At 32.4% G+C, this 19,522-nt stretch overlaps 1 protein-coding gene and 1 pseudogene across 3 annotated transcripts; both read right to left on the bottom strand.

The window, feature by feature from the left end:
- Positions 1-1,181: 1,181 nt before the first annotated feature.
- LOC116106105 lies at positions 1,182-2,363 on the bottom strand. Of its 3 annotated transcripts, none has more exons than XM_031392461.1 (4): positions 1,765-2,363; positions 1,550-1,656; positions 1,412-1,471; positions 1,197-1,275 (listed from the first exon to the last, which is right to left on the bottom strand). In XM_031392461.1, the coding sequence occupies exons 1-4, from the start codon at positions 1,905-1,907 to the stop codon at positions 1,247-1,249; spliced, it is 339 nt and encodes a 112-aa protein (XP_031248321.1). In that variant the 5' UTR covers positions 1,908-2,363; the 3' UTR covers positions 1,197-1,246. The 3 variants fall into 3 exon arrangements, with proteins under 3 accessions (XP_031248332.1, XP_031248321.1, XP_031248327.1); XM_031392467.1 differs by having other exon boundaries at positions 1,215-1,269; XM_031392472.1 differs by lacking the exon at positions 1,412-1,471 and having other exon boundaries at positions 1,182-1,275.
- A 1,731-nt stretch (positions 2,364-4,094) lies between these two features.
- LOC116106692 lies at positions 4,095-4,815 on the bottom strand (annotated as a pseudogene).
- Between the last annotated feature and the right edge of the window lie 14,707 nt (positions 4,816-19,522).

The raw sequence follows: 19,522 nt of genomic DNA on the forward strand, positions 1-19,522 counted from the left end.
TTGTTGCAGACTCGCCGCCGTCAAACCCATCTACCCTTCCAACTCTCGTTGTCACTGAAATCTACTTGTTTTCCTTTTCTGTCCTCGCTGTAAAACCCAGCTGCTCTGTTGTCGACCATCGTCTTGTTCGCAATAAGTTTGATTGTTTTGAATCTTGTTGAGTTGTTGTTATTTATGTATGATTGATTTTTGTGAAACCCATTAGCTTCTCATGATTTTTGTGAACTATCTTTTATAACAGGTGGTTTTTTCCTGTGAAAGTGATTGTGTATTGATTGTGTTGTTGTCGTTGACCGACGTGGTGTCGCTGTCTTTTCTTCTTTAACTTGTGTGATACTTTTAGGCATCATTGGCATTGAAGATTCAGATCGAAGATATGCAAAGTGCCAAAGTCAGATGAAAAACATTAGTTTGTGTAAAACAATGTAAAAGTCAAAAAGATGAAGATTCAGATCGAAGATATGCAAAGTGCCAAAGTCAGATGAAAAACATTGGTTTGTGTAAAACAATGTAAAAGTCAAAAAGATGTGATAAGGATGTCAGTTACTTTATTAACTTTACAATGAAAATATATTGTTTTATTACCTTTTCCAATACTTGATTACTAACAGTATTAAAAGGGCTTATGCCAAAAAAAAAATTGAATTTTCTGGACCAGCTCGTGAGCCAGCTCGAAATTGACTCGCACATCGACTCAAAATACTTTTAAATTCATTACGAGCTAAGCCGAGCCATAAAATCTACAGCTCAACTCGGCTCAAACTCGGCTCGTTTCTTTATCCTATTTCATGAGCTAACTCGTTAAGCCAAAAATTCAGCTCGTGAACACCCCTAACTGTGCCATAAATAGCCGTGAGATATTTACTTTTTTGGTAGATGCACCATAAACCAATTTTAATTGGAAGCCTGGATAAATAAATAACAAAGATTTTATGCAAGAAGTTTCTACTTCATTATCAAATGTTATTAGTAACCTTCATCAGAAATTTACAATCACCACTAAATCAATATAGGCAGAATACAAGTGGACAAAGATAAGTATTTGATTAGCAAGCTGAAGGGTACTTTGCTTTGCCCAATCTTTCAACTAAAATTATGTGGGAATACTAAAGAGATGTTAAGTAACGTGTAACAAAGAATTAAGATCACAGTCCAGCATCTTTGATGTAAGTACTGTATTGGTACCGTGTCAGCAATAAGTCATCTTAATCTTCAAAAAGAATTAGTTTCTTGCTGAAAAAAATTTCTAATCCAAAGAACTCCTGCGACCTTTTGCTGCATTTCATAAGCAAAACATCAATTTTAGAACTCCAAACTAAATTTTGGTATGCAGAACAATGAAAATACAAGTTTATCCCCAGTATTGAAAAGAGAGGAAAGCAAAACTTAAAAGTAAGGAGCAATAAATTACCAGGACTTAAAATTCTTATGCATTTTGTTATTGATTTTAATACAGTTAGGGTTTCAGAGCCTGCAAAATGAAAATTTACAAGATAAATACATAACTTGAAATGATTAAAATCAAATCAAATAGGTAAGTCTAAATCACCTTCAACATTCATGTCTTTTCCTGAAAGAACTTCTGTCAGTGTAGATGAATATTCTGACACAACTTGATCAGCCTCCAGATTGGCATCCCCAGATTCATGAGATGACCTGCATATTATGTGAAGTATAACATATCTGGTGAAGTGTATAGTGGTGTATAAAATAGTGGAGAATACTAAGACATTAAATAATCAACATGACAAAGGGAACAAATACCCTGAAATATTGTCCACAGAAGCACAAGTATCCACAGTTGGCTGGCAAGGATAACCAATTCCTTCGCAGTCGAGATCAAAATGAACTAGCAGCTCGGAGAAAGAAAAATTTCGTCCAAAGGCATCTAAATTAGACAAATCCATGTCAAAAATGCCAGCTTCCTTTTCAGATTCAGATGTCGAAATTTCATTAGTAATTGGTTTATCCACGTTCACTACAATTCCACCTCAAATATTTCCCACCTAACCACCTCAGACGAGCCATCCTTCTTAGTCTCGTTCTTCTCTGTCTCCAACTCCATTTCCATTGCTTCTTCACTGCTCAAAACCACTTCACCCATTCGCATAGCAGCCAATCAGGAAAACAGCCAACAACAACCAAAACACTACACCAAGTATGAACAGTCACAACAACAACCAAAACAAGCAATAACCCAAAAAAACAGCAAGAACATAGCAGCCAATCAGGAAAACAGAAAATATCATATATTGATACCATTTACAATATACATAGTAGATCCCGACAAACATAGATGATGCCATTTAAAAAACAGTGTCAAATGGTAACAGTATCATGCAATTCATTAAGATGCAACGAAAAAAAAATTAAGAGCATCGATTGAGAAAAAAATTAGTATCAAGGTCAACATAAACTCAATTGCAAGAGGACTTGGGATCTGTTGTAAGAGACTCACACAGCTCCGGCGAAGAGCTATGGCAAAGGTGGCGACAAAATTTTGTAAAATCCATAGCGGTCACTCTATTCACTTCTTTATTTTGAGATTTTATAAGCTATGAAATGACAGGGCTGGACTTTCTATGATTTCAGTGGTTAGGGTTAGGGTTTGGTTTGTCAACGGGGAGAAGAGTGCGAAAGAGCGCGATGGAGATGAAGAGAGTGATGGAGATGAAGAGCTGATAGGAAAACTGACCGAATGAGATGAAGAGCTGATAGGAGAACAGAGCAACGGAGAAGAGAGATGGAGATGAAGAGAGCGATGGAGAACCAAAGACGAGAGCGAAAGAGAAAGCGATGGAAAAGAAGATTGAAAAATTGAAATATTGAAATGATAAAGTAAATAAAAAAAAATAGAGAAGAAGTAATAAAAAATAAATATTTAATGATGATGTGGCAAGTGATGACATGTTAGATGATGTGGCATTGCACGTCACCTACCACGTCACTTTGTAATGCCTTCTTTGTTTTTGGCTTTGTAAGAGTAGTGCAAGGATCTCATAATACAAGACAGTTCAAGTACCACAAAACAAAATGATTTATGGTAAGTTGAGCACCTTTGAACAATATTTGTAAATTGCATAAAAAAATTTAAAACAAAAAGTCTAACGAGAACTATAAATAAGGTCTAAACAAAGACGTAAAAAAAAGTTGGATCCGCTGCAATCAGGTGGCGAAGATAATCAGTGATGGACAATCATCGTACTCGTTCATTTGCAGTTCTTGGTTCCACTGGTTTGCAGCCAGTAGTTTCTCGATAATACTCTTCATGCAGGGACACTCATCCCACATTTCTAATAAGCAAAGCAAGGTCTTCCTTCTTCGGCTACCTTGCAAAGCTTTGGATCTAGAGATACCTTACCGAGGAAAGGTACAGCCATCTCCATGCACATTTTTGAAGTAACCCACAAAATGAAAAAAGAAAAAGGATAATTACCGTTTCGGGATTCCCAAGATTTTGACGTAGGGTTTATGAACCAAAGCAACGAAAATAGAACCGAGCAGCAAGTGTGTCGGGTTCCACTCGGATCTTTTTTAGGCCCAAAATTTCTTTTAGGGTCCAGAACTTATGAACTCTTTATATTTATTATTATTTTTTAAAAGTTTATTTTAAGATATCTTCATTTTTATCTTTAATTTAAATATATAACTTTAAATTAATCTTAGTCAGTCAAAAATCGTTTCTCATAATAATTGTGAGAGGGAACTTACTCGCTATTTTTATTTTAATTGAATTATAGAATTATAAATTAATTTGTAAAAATAGTATTTAGTTCAGTAATTGATTTATTTGAGAAATAAAAGCATTTTATAAATTAGAAAAATACTTAAATGTATTACTTGGAGAAGAAGCAGTTAACACTATGGAAGAGCAAATGTTTTACACGATTAACCACGTTCAATAAAAGCAATGCTAATTCCACAATTAATAAAACTGCTTTGCAGAACGTAGCTGCCATAAAATAAAAGACAAGAAAAAGAGAGCTGTAATTAAAAAATCTATCAAATTCGATATCAGATGTAACAGAAGCAACGATATCATAGTTAGATAATAGACAAAACAAAAGAACAGGTGAGCAATATAATATAAAACCTTAAGTGAGCAGCAACTTGTCCTTGTCAGTAAAAACTCTAGTGGAGTCTATAACGTATTCAGCTCCAGTCTACCCCATGGGATCTCCTCAGGATCTAATTTTCATTGTATAACAAATTAAGTAACAATTTCTGTATCATGATTTATAAGTGTTTGATCGTAAAGAATAAAATGCAGAATGATGGACGACGATATTATTAATACTGACACCAAAAACAGTGACGGGTTTATCTCCAAAAAGCAAAGTCTTTGAGTCCTTGACTTGAGTTCGTGTTTATTCCATTGCCCAGAAAAGCCATAACTTGAACATGTACGTCTACATCTCCCAATTAAATCATCGTCAGCACATTGTATTCAATTTTATTAGAGGCTTCAAATCATTATCATTTCTTATTGTGTTGTGTGTGTGTATATAAATATACACGTTGGAGCAACATTTATTATACATAGATTATAACAGTAAAAGCCCGTACCATGTAGTCGGTTGTAATGAAAGGATCATTGACAGCGACAAGCTCAACGTCGTCTCTTTCCAAAGCAACTCTCGCACCAAACGTCCGATTCTTCCGAATCCTTCATCAAAAAAGAAAAACAAAAATCAACGAAAAAAGATAAAACAGAACATCTGAACGTGTAAACTTGTAGAATTAAATAACGTGAACATATTAGAGAATTGAGAAGACTAAATGTATACCGTTAATCCCAATCTTGATCTTGGCCATGATGGATACAGTTATATGCCGAAGCACAGAGTGATACGAAGAGAATATTGAAAGTTATTTGTGTTTACAGGGAAGAGAGGGAAGGGTAAAATGGGAAAGTAGCAGATTAGTCAAGATCGGATGTTCCGAGACCACGAGAAGGATGAGCTTTTCGGAGGAAATAATATCATAGATAAATGATGGTCCACATAATCACGTTGATTTCGAGAAACGTGCTTTGTCACATGATTAGAGTTTATAGTTGTGGTTTTGAGTAGGGGTGAGCACGGGTAACGGGTAGAACCGGAAACGGGGTAAGAACCGGAACTGGAACCGGAATCTACCCAGAACCTGCACTGTGCGGTAGGTTCTGGTTCCAATTTTTGGAACCGTACTGTGCGGTTCCGGTTCCGATTCTTACCCCCGGAGGAACGGAACCGGAACCTGTAAAAAGGGTACGTTTGGAACCTGTAAGGGGTACTGTTTGGAACCTGTTTGGAAACTGTTTTGGAACCTGTTTGGAACTGTTTTTGAACCTGTTTGGAACCTGTTTTGGAATGTTTTGAACTTGTTTTGGAACCTGTTTGGAACCTATATTGGAACCTATTTTGGAACTGTTTAGGACCTATTTTGGAACCTGGACTATAATGAAATATTTGTGAAATGTAAATAATGGGGAGTCTATTATTTTACCTATAAAAAAATTTAAAATAGAAAAAGTTAAATTTTTAGAATAACCTAATAAATAAATACGAATACAATTATACTTATTACATATAAATACACCATATTAAAAGCTTTAATATATATAATACATTAATATTAAAGTTTTGATCAGTTAAGTGAATAATTGGAATTATGATCCATTAAAAGTTTTTACAATTTATGTTATTAAAAGAATTATTTTTGAATAAAATAGTATATTGATTGAGTAATATTTAGTTATTTACTTCAATTATCAAGTTCTAAGTATATCTATAATAAATTAGTAATTAATTAATTATATATGATAAATTGATAAACATAATAAATATTACTAGTTAAATATCATACTTAATCAATATAACATTACATTATAGTTAAATGATTACTTAATTAATTATAATTTTATAACATTACTTAATTGATTTATAATAAATTAATATAGCATTATAATTGATTACTACTTAATTAATTGACTTTATTATAAACATTAGTACAAACTTAATTAAAGATTAAAAATTTAATTAATTATAATATACATTAAAAATTTATGTTGATTATTTAATAGTTAATTCACTATAACATTCATTATAGTATGATATATAATAATTATAAAATTACATAATTAAATAATTACTTAATTGATTATGAGTTATGATATTATGTTTTAAACATTAGTAATTACTAATTTGCTACATAAACATTAGCACAATACTTAATTGAATGATAAGAAATTTAATTAATTATAACATTACCTATAAACATTTCATTATAAACATTAATTAAACATTACATTATAGTAAATATTACTCAATTAAATTATAATATTATTATATTACATTATATATATGATCACTTACTTAATTATAGCATTACATAGTTAAATGATTACATTATTACTAATTAGTTATGAATTTATAACATTACATTATAAACATTAGTAATTTACTAATTTCTATATTATTACATTACTAATTAAACGATTAAAAATTTAATTAATTATAACATTACCTTAATATTTTAATATAATACTTAATCAATTATAACATTTATTATAAAACATTAGTATATTAATCAAATGATTGAAATTTAATATTATAATATTAAATTATAGATTATAGTATGATATTTATTCATTATAACATTACATTATACTATTATAGTATGACATATAAGTAATTAACATTACATAATTAAATAATTACTTGATTGATTATGAGTTATGAATTATATTTTAAAATTAGTAATTACTAATTTACTATATAAACATGCACAATACTTAATTGAATGATAAGAAATTTAATTATTATAACATTATCTTATAAACATTTCATATAAATATTAATTAAGCATTACATTATAGTTAAATAATTACTCATAATTATAATATTATAATATTACATTATATTATGATTACTACTTAATTATGATTATAGTTAATGATTACATAATTACTTAATTAGTTATGAATTTATAACATTACATTATAAACATAGTAATTACTATACTATTACATTACTTAATTAAACGATTAAAAATTTAATTAATTATAACATTACTTATATATTTGTAATATGATTACTTAATCAATTTACATCCATTATAACATTAGTATATTAATTAAATGATTTGAAATTTAATAATTATAATATTAAATTAAGATTGTAGTATGATTACTTAATTATTAACATTACATTATAATATTTATAGTATGATCATAAATTAATATAACTTACATAATTAATAATTACTTAATTGATATGAGTTATGATATTTATTTAAACATTAGTAATTACTATTACTACATAAACATTAGCACAATACTTAATTAAATGATAAGAAATTTAATTATTATAACATACCTTATAACATTAATTAAGCATTACATTTAGTTAAATAATTACTAATTAAATTATAATATTATTATATTACATTATATTTGATCACTTACTTAATTATGCATTATATAGTTAAATGATACATAATTACTTAATTAGTTATGAATTATAACATTACATTATAAACATTAGTAATTACTATACTATTACATTACTAATTAAACGATTAAAAATTTAATTAATTATAACATACTTTATATATTTGTAATATGATTACTTAATCAATTATAACATTCCATTATAAACATTAGTATATAATTAATGATTTGAAATTTAATTAATTATAATATTAATATTATATTTGTAGTATGATCTTAATTCATTACATACATATACATTTATAGTATGATCATATATTAATATAACATTACATAATTAAATGATTACTTAATGATTATGACATTATATTATAAACATTAGTAATTTACTAATTTGCACAATTTTAATCGAATTATTATAATTTATTAATTATAACATTATATTATAAATTTATGGTAGATTATTAATAATTTAACATTCATATTAAACAATATTAAATACTTAATTAAATGATTAACAATTTAATTAATATAAATTACATTATAATTAAAAATATATTACTTAATAATTATAACATTACAATTTACATTGTAGTATGATCACTTAATTAATTAAACATTACAATTTACATTGTAGTATGTCACTATTTAATTATAACATTACTTGTTTCTAATATTAAATTACTAAATTATATTTGGTTATTTATAAATCCCAATTAACCAATTATAACATTAAATTAATAAATTTATAAACATTAATAATTTATTAACTTATCAAAGACCCTGGCAAATGGCAATGTTAGTAATAGTATTAAGAATTGTTGTTTGTTTAAATGATTTTGGTGAAGTTATTTTATGTGAATTGTGATGAATAATTGTTTGTGTTTTGGTTTGATTGACGAATTTTATGTGAATGTGATGAATTGATTGAATTCAAGTGTTGCTTAGAGATTACAGGTTATGAGTTACATTGGATACAAAAGAATGAATAACGAAAATTTGTTAGGGGTGTATTTGTAAACTTTAGGTGTTTTTGTTATTTTTTAAACTGATAGGGGGGTAATTGATTTTTACAGGGTACCCGGAAAGGAACCGGAACCTGCATTTTAGGTTCCGGTTCCTTGAATTGAAGAACCTGTACGTGCGGTTCCGATTTTGGTTCCTTTTTTTGGGAACCTGTACTGTGCGGTTCCGGTTCCGGTTCCCGAAAAAGGCAGGGTATCAGAACCGCTCACCCCTAGTTTTGAGGGTATTAGCTGTTTGGAATCGGTAAACATGGGTGTTAAAATGGAGTTAGTTCTAGAGTTACAGTGGGTGATTTTTTGACACGTGTGGATTCTTATCGGTCGGTGGTGGCAATTGATGGACCACATAGATTAGGTAAAGTAGGGACGGCAGTTGTTTAAGTGAATGTTCGCACGGTAATTTTTAGTTTTTATTTTCAAGGAATAAAATTGGAGAATTTGATATTTCTGACGAATGAAAACATTTCTTTTAAATTTTGAAATTTTTAGTGTTCTTCCAGTTTTTCAAATGATATTAAAAAATCATATTTCATACAATATCTAATTGAACTATATCAATAATAATTAATTTAATGTAATTGCATCAAAACTCCAATACTAAAGTAAAATAGATCAGATACAGTAAATACAAGGATTAATAATTAGTAGTATTTTAAAGAGAAATGTAATAAAATAAAATTATGAAAGCAACATAAACCAATATTAAATCATTGGATCATAAAAGTTAAACTAGTGGACACAGGCCAAAATTCTGAGACTTACTGTCTTGCAACAAAGGATCAAAATCAAGTTCTTTACTTCTTTATCAATAATTCAGATACAAGTAACAATAACAATACTATTACAAAGGCAAATACAAAGAAGACTTTACAAAGTGACATGGCAATGCCACATCATCTAATACATCATCACTTGCCACATCATCATTAAATATTTTATCATTTTAATATTTCAATCTTCTTCTCCACGCTTCTCTTGTGCCTCTCTCATTACCGTTTTGGAACTGCTCTACTAACTGCTCTCCCATCTCCATCACTCTCTTTCTTCATTTCTTCCATCTCCATCACTTTTTCATCTTTGCGCTTTTCTGCTATCAACTCTTCTCATCTTCTCTCTTCCTCTTCATGCTCTTCTATCTCCATCGCTTCTTCATCTTCGCGCTCTTCTCCATCGTCTTGTTCTAGAAGCTGCGAGAGGTAATCTTCATTTTCCTTCATAAAATGTTTGGAATTTTCTGGTTTGGAGCTGACTTATTTCTTAATCCTACCTACTCAGAGGTTGGAACTTGGACGTTGATATGGAGAAAGATTCTTGTTGCATTAAGGACGGTAAGTGGTCTTTTGCCCTTGGTTGAAATAGCATTTGATTTAGACCTAGGCAATGATGTGCCATTATTTGGAATAATGTAGTGTGCATGTATTCTAGTCTATTAATGTGGTCTGTAAATGATTTCTGCATTGGAAATATGATGTTATTTACTCTCAATGACTGAATCATTACCATGACTGTTTGATCAATAAGTGGATTAGCTCTAGTTCTATGTTTACTGGTTGTGTTATAGGGTCCCATTGGAAAGTTGAGGAGCATTCAAGTAAAGGGTGTATAACCAAGAAACGTTCTCCATTTTCCATATGATTCTGCAGTTTGGTTCATTACAGATTCCTGGAAGACCTTTAGGTACAAGATTAGTTGCTTTCAGTTGTATTCTAGTTGTTTGGTGAGATCTGTTGTATCTCAATATGATTGTTAAGGTAAAAGTGAATTTCACTAGTGCCTACATAGAGAAGTCAAAATGCAGATATGTAATTTGGATTTTGGGCCTGCTATGAGTAGAGAACATTAGCTCATTTATTACATTGTTTTTGGTCTTTATGTTTCCTTTTTTCAGGTCTTTTGTAATTTAGCTACATCTACTTTGATTAAAGAAATGTCAGTTTCATTAGATGGCTTAATTATGTGGTTTTGCAACGGTAAGTGGTATTGGTTGAACTTGAATGTGGTCTATAATGGTATTGAAATAAGATTTTTCCATTATTTTACACCAAGTCGTTGGTCCATTTTTGTTCAAAGGTGTAAAGAGTTATGAGTATACAGATTTTATATTATTTATTGATTTTTAATATAGTTTTAAATTATAAACATTATATTTCTTCATGGGTGAAAATGAATTCAGTTCATAAAAGTTAATGTAAGATCAATGAAATACTCATTTACTTATAGTTAAAATTTACAAAGTAAAAGTCATTTAATATATTTATTAACAACATAAACTTGTAAGCCATGAATCAATTTTAAACATTTAAAATGTGGTGGTGCAACGATGTTTAAAGTGGTGGCAGTGGGTAGAATGTTTTAGAAACTAAAATTGCTTTTGCTTAGGAATTGAGTTGAATGTGGTTTGCTCTAGAAGATCATGAAGTACTAATATTATATTTTTAATTGAATTAATGAATCATATTTAAACATAGAATATTTGTTTTTTGTATTTTATTTAGGGTAATATGTTAAATCATAGTACCAAAGATGGAAGAATGTAGTAAAACTAAATTAGAGAACTCTTCTTCTAATTCAATGCCGTTGAGGTAATTTTCTTTGTAATCTCTTTTTATTGATTAATATAATAATTTTTTATGCTATATCTACGTTTTTGTTAAGTATTATTATATTCTAATTCTGTATTATATATCTAATTAGGAAGAAATAGAAGATGCAAGAAATGTAGAAGAGGAATTGGAGCTTAGACTGGAATGAATTTTGATTCATTTGATAGACTTTTCCAATACTATAGAAGCTAGGGAATAAAATGGGTTTTGAAGCTATTATAAGATCTTCAAACAAAGGAGATGATGGAAAGTTGAAATACGCACACTTTCTTGTGCTTGTAGTGGGAAGTCAACATGTATCTCTAGAAATGCCTTTAAAATGCATCCGGTGAGAAAACTGATTGTAAGGCCGGATTGGTGTAGCTTCGTTCTGATGCAAGTTGGTAATATGTTCAGTTGTCCTTGATCATAACTATGAACCAACAGTCCTAGCAAAACTAGATTTTTCAAGGCCAATCGAATAATAAAACCGTACATCTAAAGGAAACTCGAAGTAAACGACAGGGTGGGATTAGACCCAATAAAAATTTAATTCCTTTGTAGTAGAAGCTGGGTCTGAGAATTTGTCTTTTCTACAGAAAGATTGTAGAAACTACATTAAAAAGTTAGAGGTTATGACTGGTGTTGGAGATGCTTTTACAATTCAAAAAAATTTTTTAAAATGCAAAATGAGAATTCAAATTTCTTCTACATAATGGATTTAGATGAAGAGGGTCGATTAAAGAATGTTCTATGGGTGGATGCAAGAAGGAGGCTGCATTTAAAGAATTCGGTGACGTTGTGACTTCGACACTACATATTTGACCAAAGTATGATATGTCGTTTGCGGCTTTTGTTGATGTTGATCATCATGGATATTCAACATTGTTGTTGTGGTTAATCTTAAGAGGACACAAAGACATTTGTATGGCTTTTTCAATCTGCTTGCATGTATGATGAATGTGTCCAAAGGCATAATCACTGATCAAGATAAGGCAATGTAAAATGCATTGAGATTGTGTTCCCGGTACACGACATAGATGGTGTTTGTGGCATATAATGAAGAAATTACCTGAAAAGTTAAAAGGTTATACCCAATATGATTCTATTAAGTTTTCTTAAAAAATGAGTGTATGATTCATTGACACATGGGGAGTTTGAAGAACTGGAATAGGTTCATTGAAGAACACAACCTTAGGCCAATGAATAGTTACTGATGTATAATAAAAGACGACGTTGGGTGCCAGCATTTGTAAAAGATACTTTCTGGCAGGTATGTCTACCACTCAATGTAGTAAAAGTATGCATGCATTCTTTGATGGATATGTTAATTCAAAAACCACCTTAAAATAGTTGTGAATAGTATGAGATGCATTGCTGATAAAGTGGAGAAAGAAAGGAGGCTAATTTTAAATCTTTCAATAATGGATCCCTTGCATAAGCAGTTATGGTATTGAGAGACAATTTCAAGATGATATACCATGCAAATTCAAAGAGTTTCAACAAGAGCTTATGCTAAGTCTATTGTGAAATATCTTCTTTCAAAGAGAATGATTCCTATATGGAATTTATAATAAAAAGATGTTAGGGTTAGAGAGACTTATCGTCGTGTCCCTTTTGTGGTTGTTTTAACGAAGCAACTTGTGATGTTCTTGCAATTGTTAATTGTTTGAGTTTAAAGGAATCTTATGTCGACATGCAATTGTGGTGTTGATTCACAAGGAAATTTCTCATGTACCAGAAAAGTACATTTTAAGGCGATGGAGGAAAAATATAAACAATGTCACACCAGGGTTAAAATAAGTTATATAATTGGAGCATCAATCTTGAAGGAAACAACGATTTGACACTTGTCTATTATTTTCTAGTGTAGCAGACTTAGCATCAAGTGAGGATGATTGTAATATAGTGATAAAGTGATCAATGATCTAAGAAAAAATTGATGTCAATGAAGGTGTTGGCAAGAATGGTAAAAGAGAAAAATGTCAGCTAATAGTAGAATGAATTGTGAAGTGTTGATGGTACTCCAAAGAAGGGAATTGTAATATTCTTAGTCCACGGGCTGTCTGCAGCAAAGGTCTCCTCCATAGAAAGAAAGCAGTCGAAGGTTGAACAAATCTTTGTAAATAAAAAAGAAGAAATTCGAAAAAGGAAAAAGATAAAAAAGTTGAAGTAAAAATTTAGTAATTATCAATTTGTTAATTATTTCTTATTTTATTCTATTTATTGATAGATAACATGACTTTGTTATATAATTGCAGCATTGTTGGATACCGAAGTGTGGATTTCAATACGTGATTAGGTCCTTTGATATCTTTTTTGCTGAGCTTGAATACTGCACCTTTTTGCTGTATGTGCAGTGTTTTGTAAGAAGTTTGGTTTTGGAGAATTTTATGGATTTATAGCTTGTAAGCTCATTTTTTGTTTCTGTTGTGTTTGTGTGCTATTGTGAGCTCGGGCCTGTTATATGTGGTTATAGTTGGCTCAATTCTATACAGGTTTTCAGGGGAGGTTTGGGACTGTTGCAACGTAGTAGCAGTTGTAGATACTAAAGGGTCTAGAGATGCAACACCTCTGTGTTTTTGTTGTGTGACTGCAGGGATATTAGTTACTAGTGATGAGGCTCTTCCAGGGGAGGTTGGTTTTTTGCAGTTCTCTCTGTTATTGCAGCTTGGTTGCTACATTTTCTTAGTGTTTTGCATGTCTTTATGGTGTGATCCTTGCCACTATCATAGTGGTGGTCTTACTAGTTGTGTGAGAGGGATTAGTAAATAATTAATAATATTCACAAGTAGTCAGATTAATTATTTATTGACTGTCAGAATAGTTAGCATTAATTGGATGACTCACATGAATAATTTCCCACATCAGTTACATATATCAGTTTAAGCGCTTCTTCTGGAACTGCATATTAGCATTTCCTTAGTCCTAAACTTGCTGTCATTGTACAATTTCATTCCTCTTCTTTCTAACAAGATTAGGATTCTTTTGCATTACTATTCTGATTCATATTTTACGAAACTCTAATGCTTAAGTTTCGGTTGTCTTCTTGTCTTACAAGTATATGGCAGCCTGGTTGGTGACTTCTATTGGACCTTCTCTATGGCGGCATACGAGTACCCCAGAGACAAGAAGAGCAAGAATGGAAGTGAGTCTTGTATGAGTGTGCACGAGAGCTTCATGTGGAACAAGCTGGAGGAAAAAGATCAGACGGCCATCAAAGAGTACTTGACATTCAACCAACTGAGGCGAGGACTTCTTATGAGTTTATGCACTTTCTTGCTAAACTAGGTACTAAGATGCTTTGGTTGTTCCTTCACAGATACATCAGCGTGTTCCACTTACATTGGAAGTCGAGAGGAAGTGGAGAAATTGGAATATTTAGCTTAACCGAAATGTAAAACAAAGAGTACTTTTGTTCATGAAATAATTCTTTAATGGAGTTTCTCAAGAAATACGCTAAATGAAATTAAGAGAAGCAATTACTTTCCTTTACCTGTATGAATTACTTTTGTTTCGGGGCAAAATATTGCCAGTCTACATGGGACTTCAGCTGTGTGTAGATTCAATCTAGAAATGGATCAAATTTTCAGAGTGTGCTGATGTGGCATTGATTTAAGCTTATGTGGAGTCAAAGTTTTTAAACTTTGGTCAAAGGCACTTTGGAAGAAAGAAAGGGATAGCTTTGTAATTTCATTTCTAGGATATTTGTTGGAAGAAAGAAAGGAGTATGTGAGAAGGTATTAGAAGATTTAAATGCTTGAGTAAATCTGTCAAAACACCAATGGGGCAACATATAAATTAAGCTTGAATCAGTGCCTAGTTCAGAAGATGAGAGAAGGAAATGTTGATATCCCTTATGCTAATGCAATAGGAAGTTCAATGTACCTTATGGTCTGTACAAGGCCTGATTTAGCCTTTGCAGTGAGCTATGTTAGTAGATTCATGGGTAATCCTGGAAAACCTCATTGGGAAGCAGTGAAATGGATACTAAGGTATATTAGGGGACAATGTCAACAGGAATTGTGATAGTAAAGAGAAAACATGTGGATTTCATTGTGGGGTGTGTAGTGCTGATTATGCTGGAAATCCTGATAATAGGAAATCCATGACAGGCTTGTTTTCTCTTATGGAATAATCTGGTTCGTTGGAAAGCAATTTGCAGGCTATTGTGACTATCAACTCAGAAGCTGAGTATGTGGCGATTACAGAAGCTGCCAAGGAAGCAATTGGCTAAAGGGAATGTTAGTGAGTTGGGATTTAATCAGGCTCAAGTTCCAATCAAGAGTGATAGCCAAAGTGATATTCCTATGCAAAAACCAAACCTTTCAGAAAGGTCCAAACACCTTGATGTGAGGCTGCATTCATCAGAGATATGGTTGAAGAAAAAATTATAAGGTGGAGAAATTCTTGGGAAAGAGAATCCAGTAGATAGTTTACCAAAGTTGTTACTTTGGATAAACTAAGGCTCTTCAAGAGCATGCTCCAAATTGAGTAAGAATGAGGAAATTTCCAAGGCGTAGGGGATGAAGAAATCAGATGCCAAGGTGGAGATTTGTGCTGATGTGGCATTGATTTAGCTTATGTGGGTCAAAGTTTTTAAACTTTGGTCAAAGGCACTTTGGAGAAAGAAAGGGACAGCCTTGTAATTTCATTTCTGGGATATTTGTTGTGCCTTTCAGTTTTCACGCCACTTTCATTCTCTCTGGATTGTTCTCTTCTTGTTACAAAGAGAGGAAGTTGTTGAGGGAAAACATCAAGGTGGAGCCTGGTATTCACAGGATGAGATCAACGATGGTGTTGGCTCTCTTTGTAACTGATTTTTATTCTTTTTCCTCTTGTATAAATTTTGATTTATTTATGTATTTTTGGTGTGTGTGAGAGGTGTGAGACACATGGGAGCAACCTAGGTGGGTTTACAGAGGGAGTTGTACTGGGTTCTTGGTGTAAATCTGACTCACAAACTCTGTAAGATTCTCTTTCATAGTGTTTTCTTACTGCTTTGAAGGTGGATGTAGGTATCAATCTGATTACCGAACCACATAAATCATGTGTATGCTCTTTATTATATGCTCTTATTTTCGTTATATCTTTTTTTTGCTGTGAATGTGTTGGATTATTTTAAACTTAGATTTCCTATTGAACATCAGTTTGATCAACACAGAGAAACAGATTATCAGAAATGGAAACGCATAATTGTCTTCTTTTCATGTGGGAGAGAAGTGAAATTTCTTAGCCATTCTTCATGGTGATCACAATCACACAATTTATGAAACTGTATCAAACCAATGCCATAATCAGAACCTGTGCCTAGGGCTGGTTAACAAACCAAGCCACTCGCGAGCCGGCTCGGCTAGAGTTTGGCGTTAAAGGCTCAGCTCGGTTGTGAGAGAGAACGATTCGGTTTGAGCCACTTCAGCTCGGCTCGTTAGGCTCACAAGTCGAGCCGGCTCGAATAATGTGGAGTTTTGGGGGGTTCTCTGAATATGAGGGATTACACTAAAATTTTTAAAACAAAAGTTTTCAAAAATGACAAGGACCCCCTGATTTTAAAATCCCTAAAATCGTTGACATGAACTATTTGCCTTAAAATCAAACCAATTCCAAAAATGTCAACACATTTTTAGCGTCTCCGGTGTACCCTATCATCGTCGTCAATCCATCTACTTCGCTGGAGTTTTGTTGCAGAATCGCCATCGTCAACCTATCTACCCTTCCAACTCTCGACGTCACTGAAATCTACTTGTTTTCCTTTCTGTCCTCGCTGTAAAACCCAGCTGCTCCATCGTCGACCATCGTTTGTTCGCAATAAGTTTGATTGTTTTTAATCTTGTTGAGTTATGTTATTTGTGATGATTGATTTTTGTGAACCCATTAGCTTCTCATGATTTTTGTGAACTCTCTTTTAAACAGGTGGTTTTTTTCCGTGAAAGTGATTGGGTTGTTGTCGTTGACCAGCGTGGTGTCATCGTCTTTTCTTCTTTAACTTGTGTGATACTTTATGGTATCATTGGCATTGAAGATTCAGATCGAAGATAGCCAAGTGCCAAAGTCAGATGAAAAACATGGTTTGTGTAAAACAATGTAAAAGTCAAAAAGATGTGATAAGGATGTCAGTTGCTTTATTAACTTACAATGAAAATATGTTTTATTACCTTTTCCAATACTTGATTACTGATGTATTAAAAGGGCCTAAAAAATTGAATTTCTGGACCGCTCGCGAGCAGTCTGAGCTCGTAAATCGACTCAAAATACTTGGAAGAGGCGTTGGTTCAGAAATGTTAGATTACTGGAAAGATAGATTACCTAGAAGATTACTAGGAATCTTTAAAAAAATGTTTTTGGTTAGTTGGTGGGTATGTTATATGAATATGTTTGGTTAGGGGATAAATTGATGGGTATGTTATTTAAATTACTAAATGTCCTCCTTTTAAATATTAATATAAGATTGTTTTTATTATTAATTTTTGAATAATTTCTTTTAACCCCAATATTTCAGATTTAGCTAAAACACCCCCGCTTATATAAAACTTTAATTTATGACGAAATCACCCCCATCTCCTGCCGCCGCCTGCCGCCACCGGAAACCACCGCCGGAAATCTCCGAAAGCACCATGAGTACCTCACCGTGACGAAGAGGCTTCGAATATGGTTTTTCGGCCATTTCGATGGCCAAAAATGGCCATATCAGGCCAGATCGATGGATCTGGCCATTAACGGCCAGGTCTGGGCTAGATCTGGCCATTAACGGCACGGACATGGCGTTAACCGCCAGATATCCGACAGATCTAGCCAGACCTGGCCGTTAATGGCCAGGGATCTGGCCGTTAACGACCAGTTCCATCGATCTGGCCTGATATGGCCGTTTTCGGCTATTTCGATGGCCGAACGACCATATCGAAGCCTCTGGAGCCTACGGAATTTCGTTCCTTTCAAGGACTCTGACGATTTTTCGGCGGTGGTCCGTGGTTGTTGGCCGCTGGGTGGTGGTGGCTGGGTAGCAGTGGTGGTGGTTGGTGGGTGAGTGGTGGTCTGTAAATTATTTTAATATAAGGGTATTATTGTCCAAAATTTTAATTAACAAGGGTAAATTGAAATAGAATATTTATGTAAATTGTTTTAAAGTGGAGTATATTGTCTAAAATTTTTATTAATAAGGGATAAATTGTAACAAAAAAGATAACCCTGGTAATCTCAGAATACCTAAGAAAATGGAAGTAACAGATACCTCTTATATTACCAATAGTAACATTATGGTATTTAAAGATACGGTATCTTATTAATTGACAACCACATGGTAATCAAGTAATATAAGATGATATAACCCCAGTACTCCACTTAACCCCCAACCAAACGCTCTCTTAAATTTCATTAGGCGAGCCGAGCCGAGCCACAAAATCTATGGCTCAACTCGGCTCGTTTCTTTACCTTATTTATGAGCTCAGCTCGTTAAGCAAAAAATTCAGGCATGAAACACCCCTACCTGAGCCTCAATAGCCGTGAGATATTTACTTTTTTGGTAGATACACCATAAACCAATTTTAATTGGAAGCCTGGATAAAATAACAAAGATTTTGTGCAAGAAGTTTCTACTTCATTATCAAATGTTATCAGTAACCTTCATCAGAAATTTACAATCACCTAAATCAATATGGACAGAATACAATGGACAAAGATAAGATTGATTAGCAAGCTGAAGGGTACTTTGCTTTGCCCAATCTTTCAACTAAAATTATGTGGGAATACTAAAGAGATGTTAAGTAACTGTAACAAAGAATTAGATCACAGTCAAGCATCTTTGATTAGTACTGGTATGGTACCGTGTCAGCATTAAGTCATCTTAATCTCAAAAAGAATTAGTTTTTGCTGAAAAAATTCTAATCCAAAGAACCCTGCGACTTTTGCTGCATTTATAAGAAAACATCAATTTTAGAACTCCGAACTAAATTTTGGTATACAGAACAATGAAAATACAAGTTTATCCCTTTTTTGCTTTAGTGTATAATCTGTTCACTTTTCCGTAGCTCCGTTGGTTGCAACATTTAATATGTTTTTTTTTTTTTTTTTTTTTTTTGCGTTGCAGGATCTTTTCATGTGGCTATGGCATGATCAACTTGTGAATTCACTTAAGTTGTCCCTGCTTAATTACTGGAAATTTTTTTTGCTTTCGTTAAATTTTGTTATTTGTGAACCTTCCTAAGAATCATGAGCTTAAATGTAGACAATGAATTTCTTGTCTTGATCTTGACTGTCTCCTGTTCTTTTTAGGGCCGCAAATATGGGAACAAAACTGCTCTATCTTTCATGTTTCATCTGTCAAATGGTCCATCGTTGATGGTAACAGGGAAGGCTGTGGCTTAATTCATAAATATGGGAGTTTATAGACAGAATGTGGTTATCAACATGTGTTTAATTTATAACACACTGATTTCACAAGTGTTATAGTTTATACAACTCTCATTTCTCTGATTATTTCTTCAAAC

The sequence above is a fragment of the Pistacia vera genome, unplaced genomic scaffold (genome assembly GCF_008641045.1).
Source record: "Pistacia vera cultivar Batoury unplaced genomic scaffold, PisVer_v2 Contig117, whole genome shotgun sequence".
Classification (NCBI taxonomy): domain Eukaryota; kingdom Viridiplantae; phylum Streptophyta; class Magnoliopsida; order Sapindales; family Anacardiaceae; genus Pistacia; species Pistacia vera.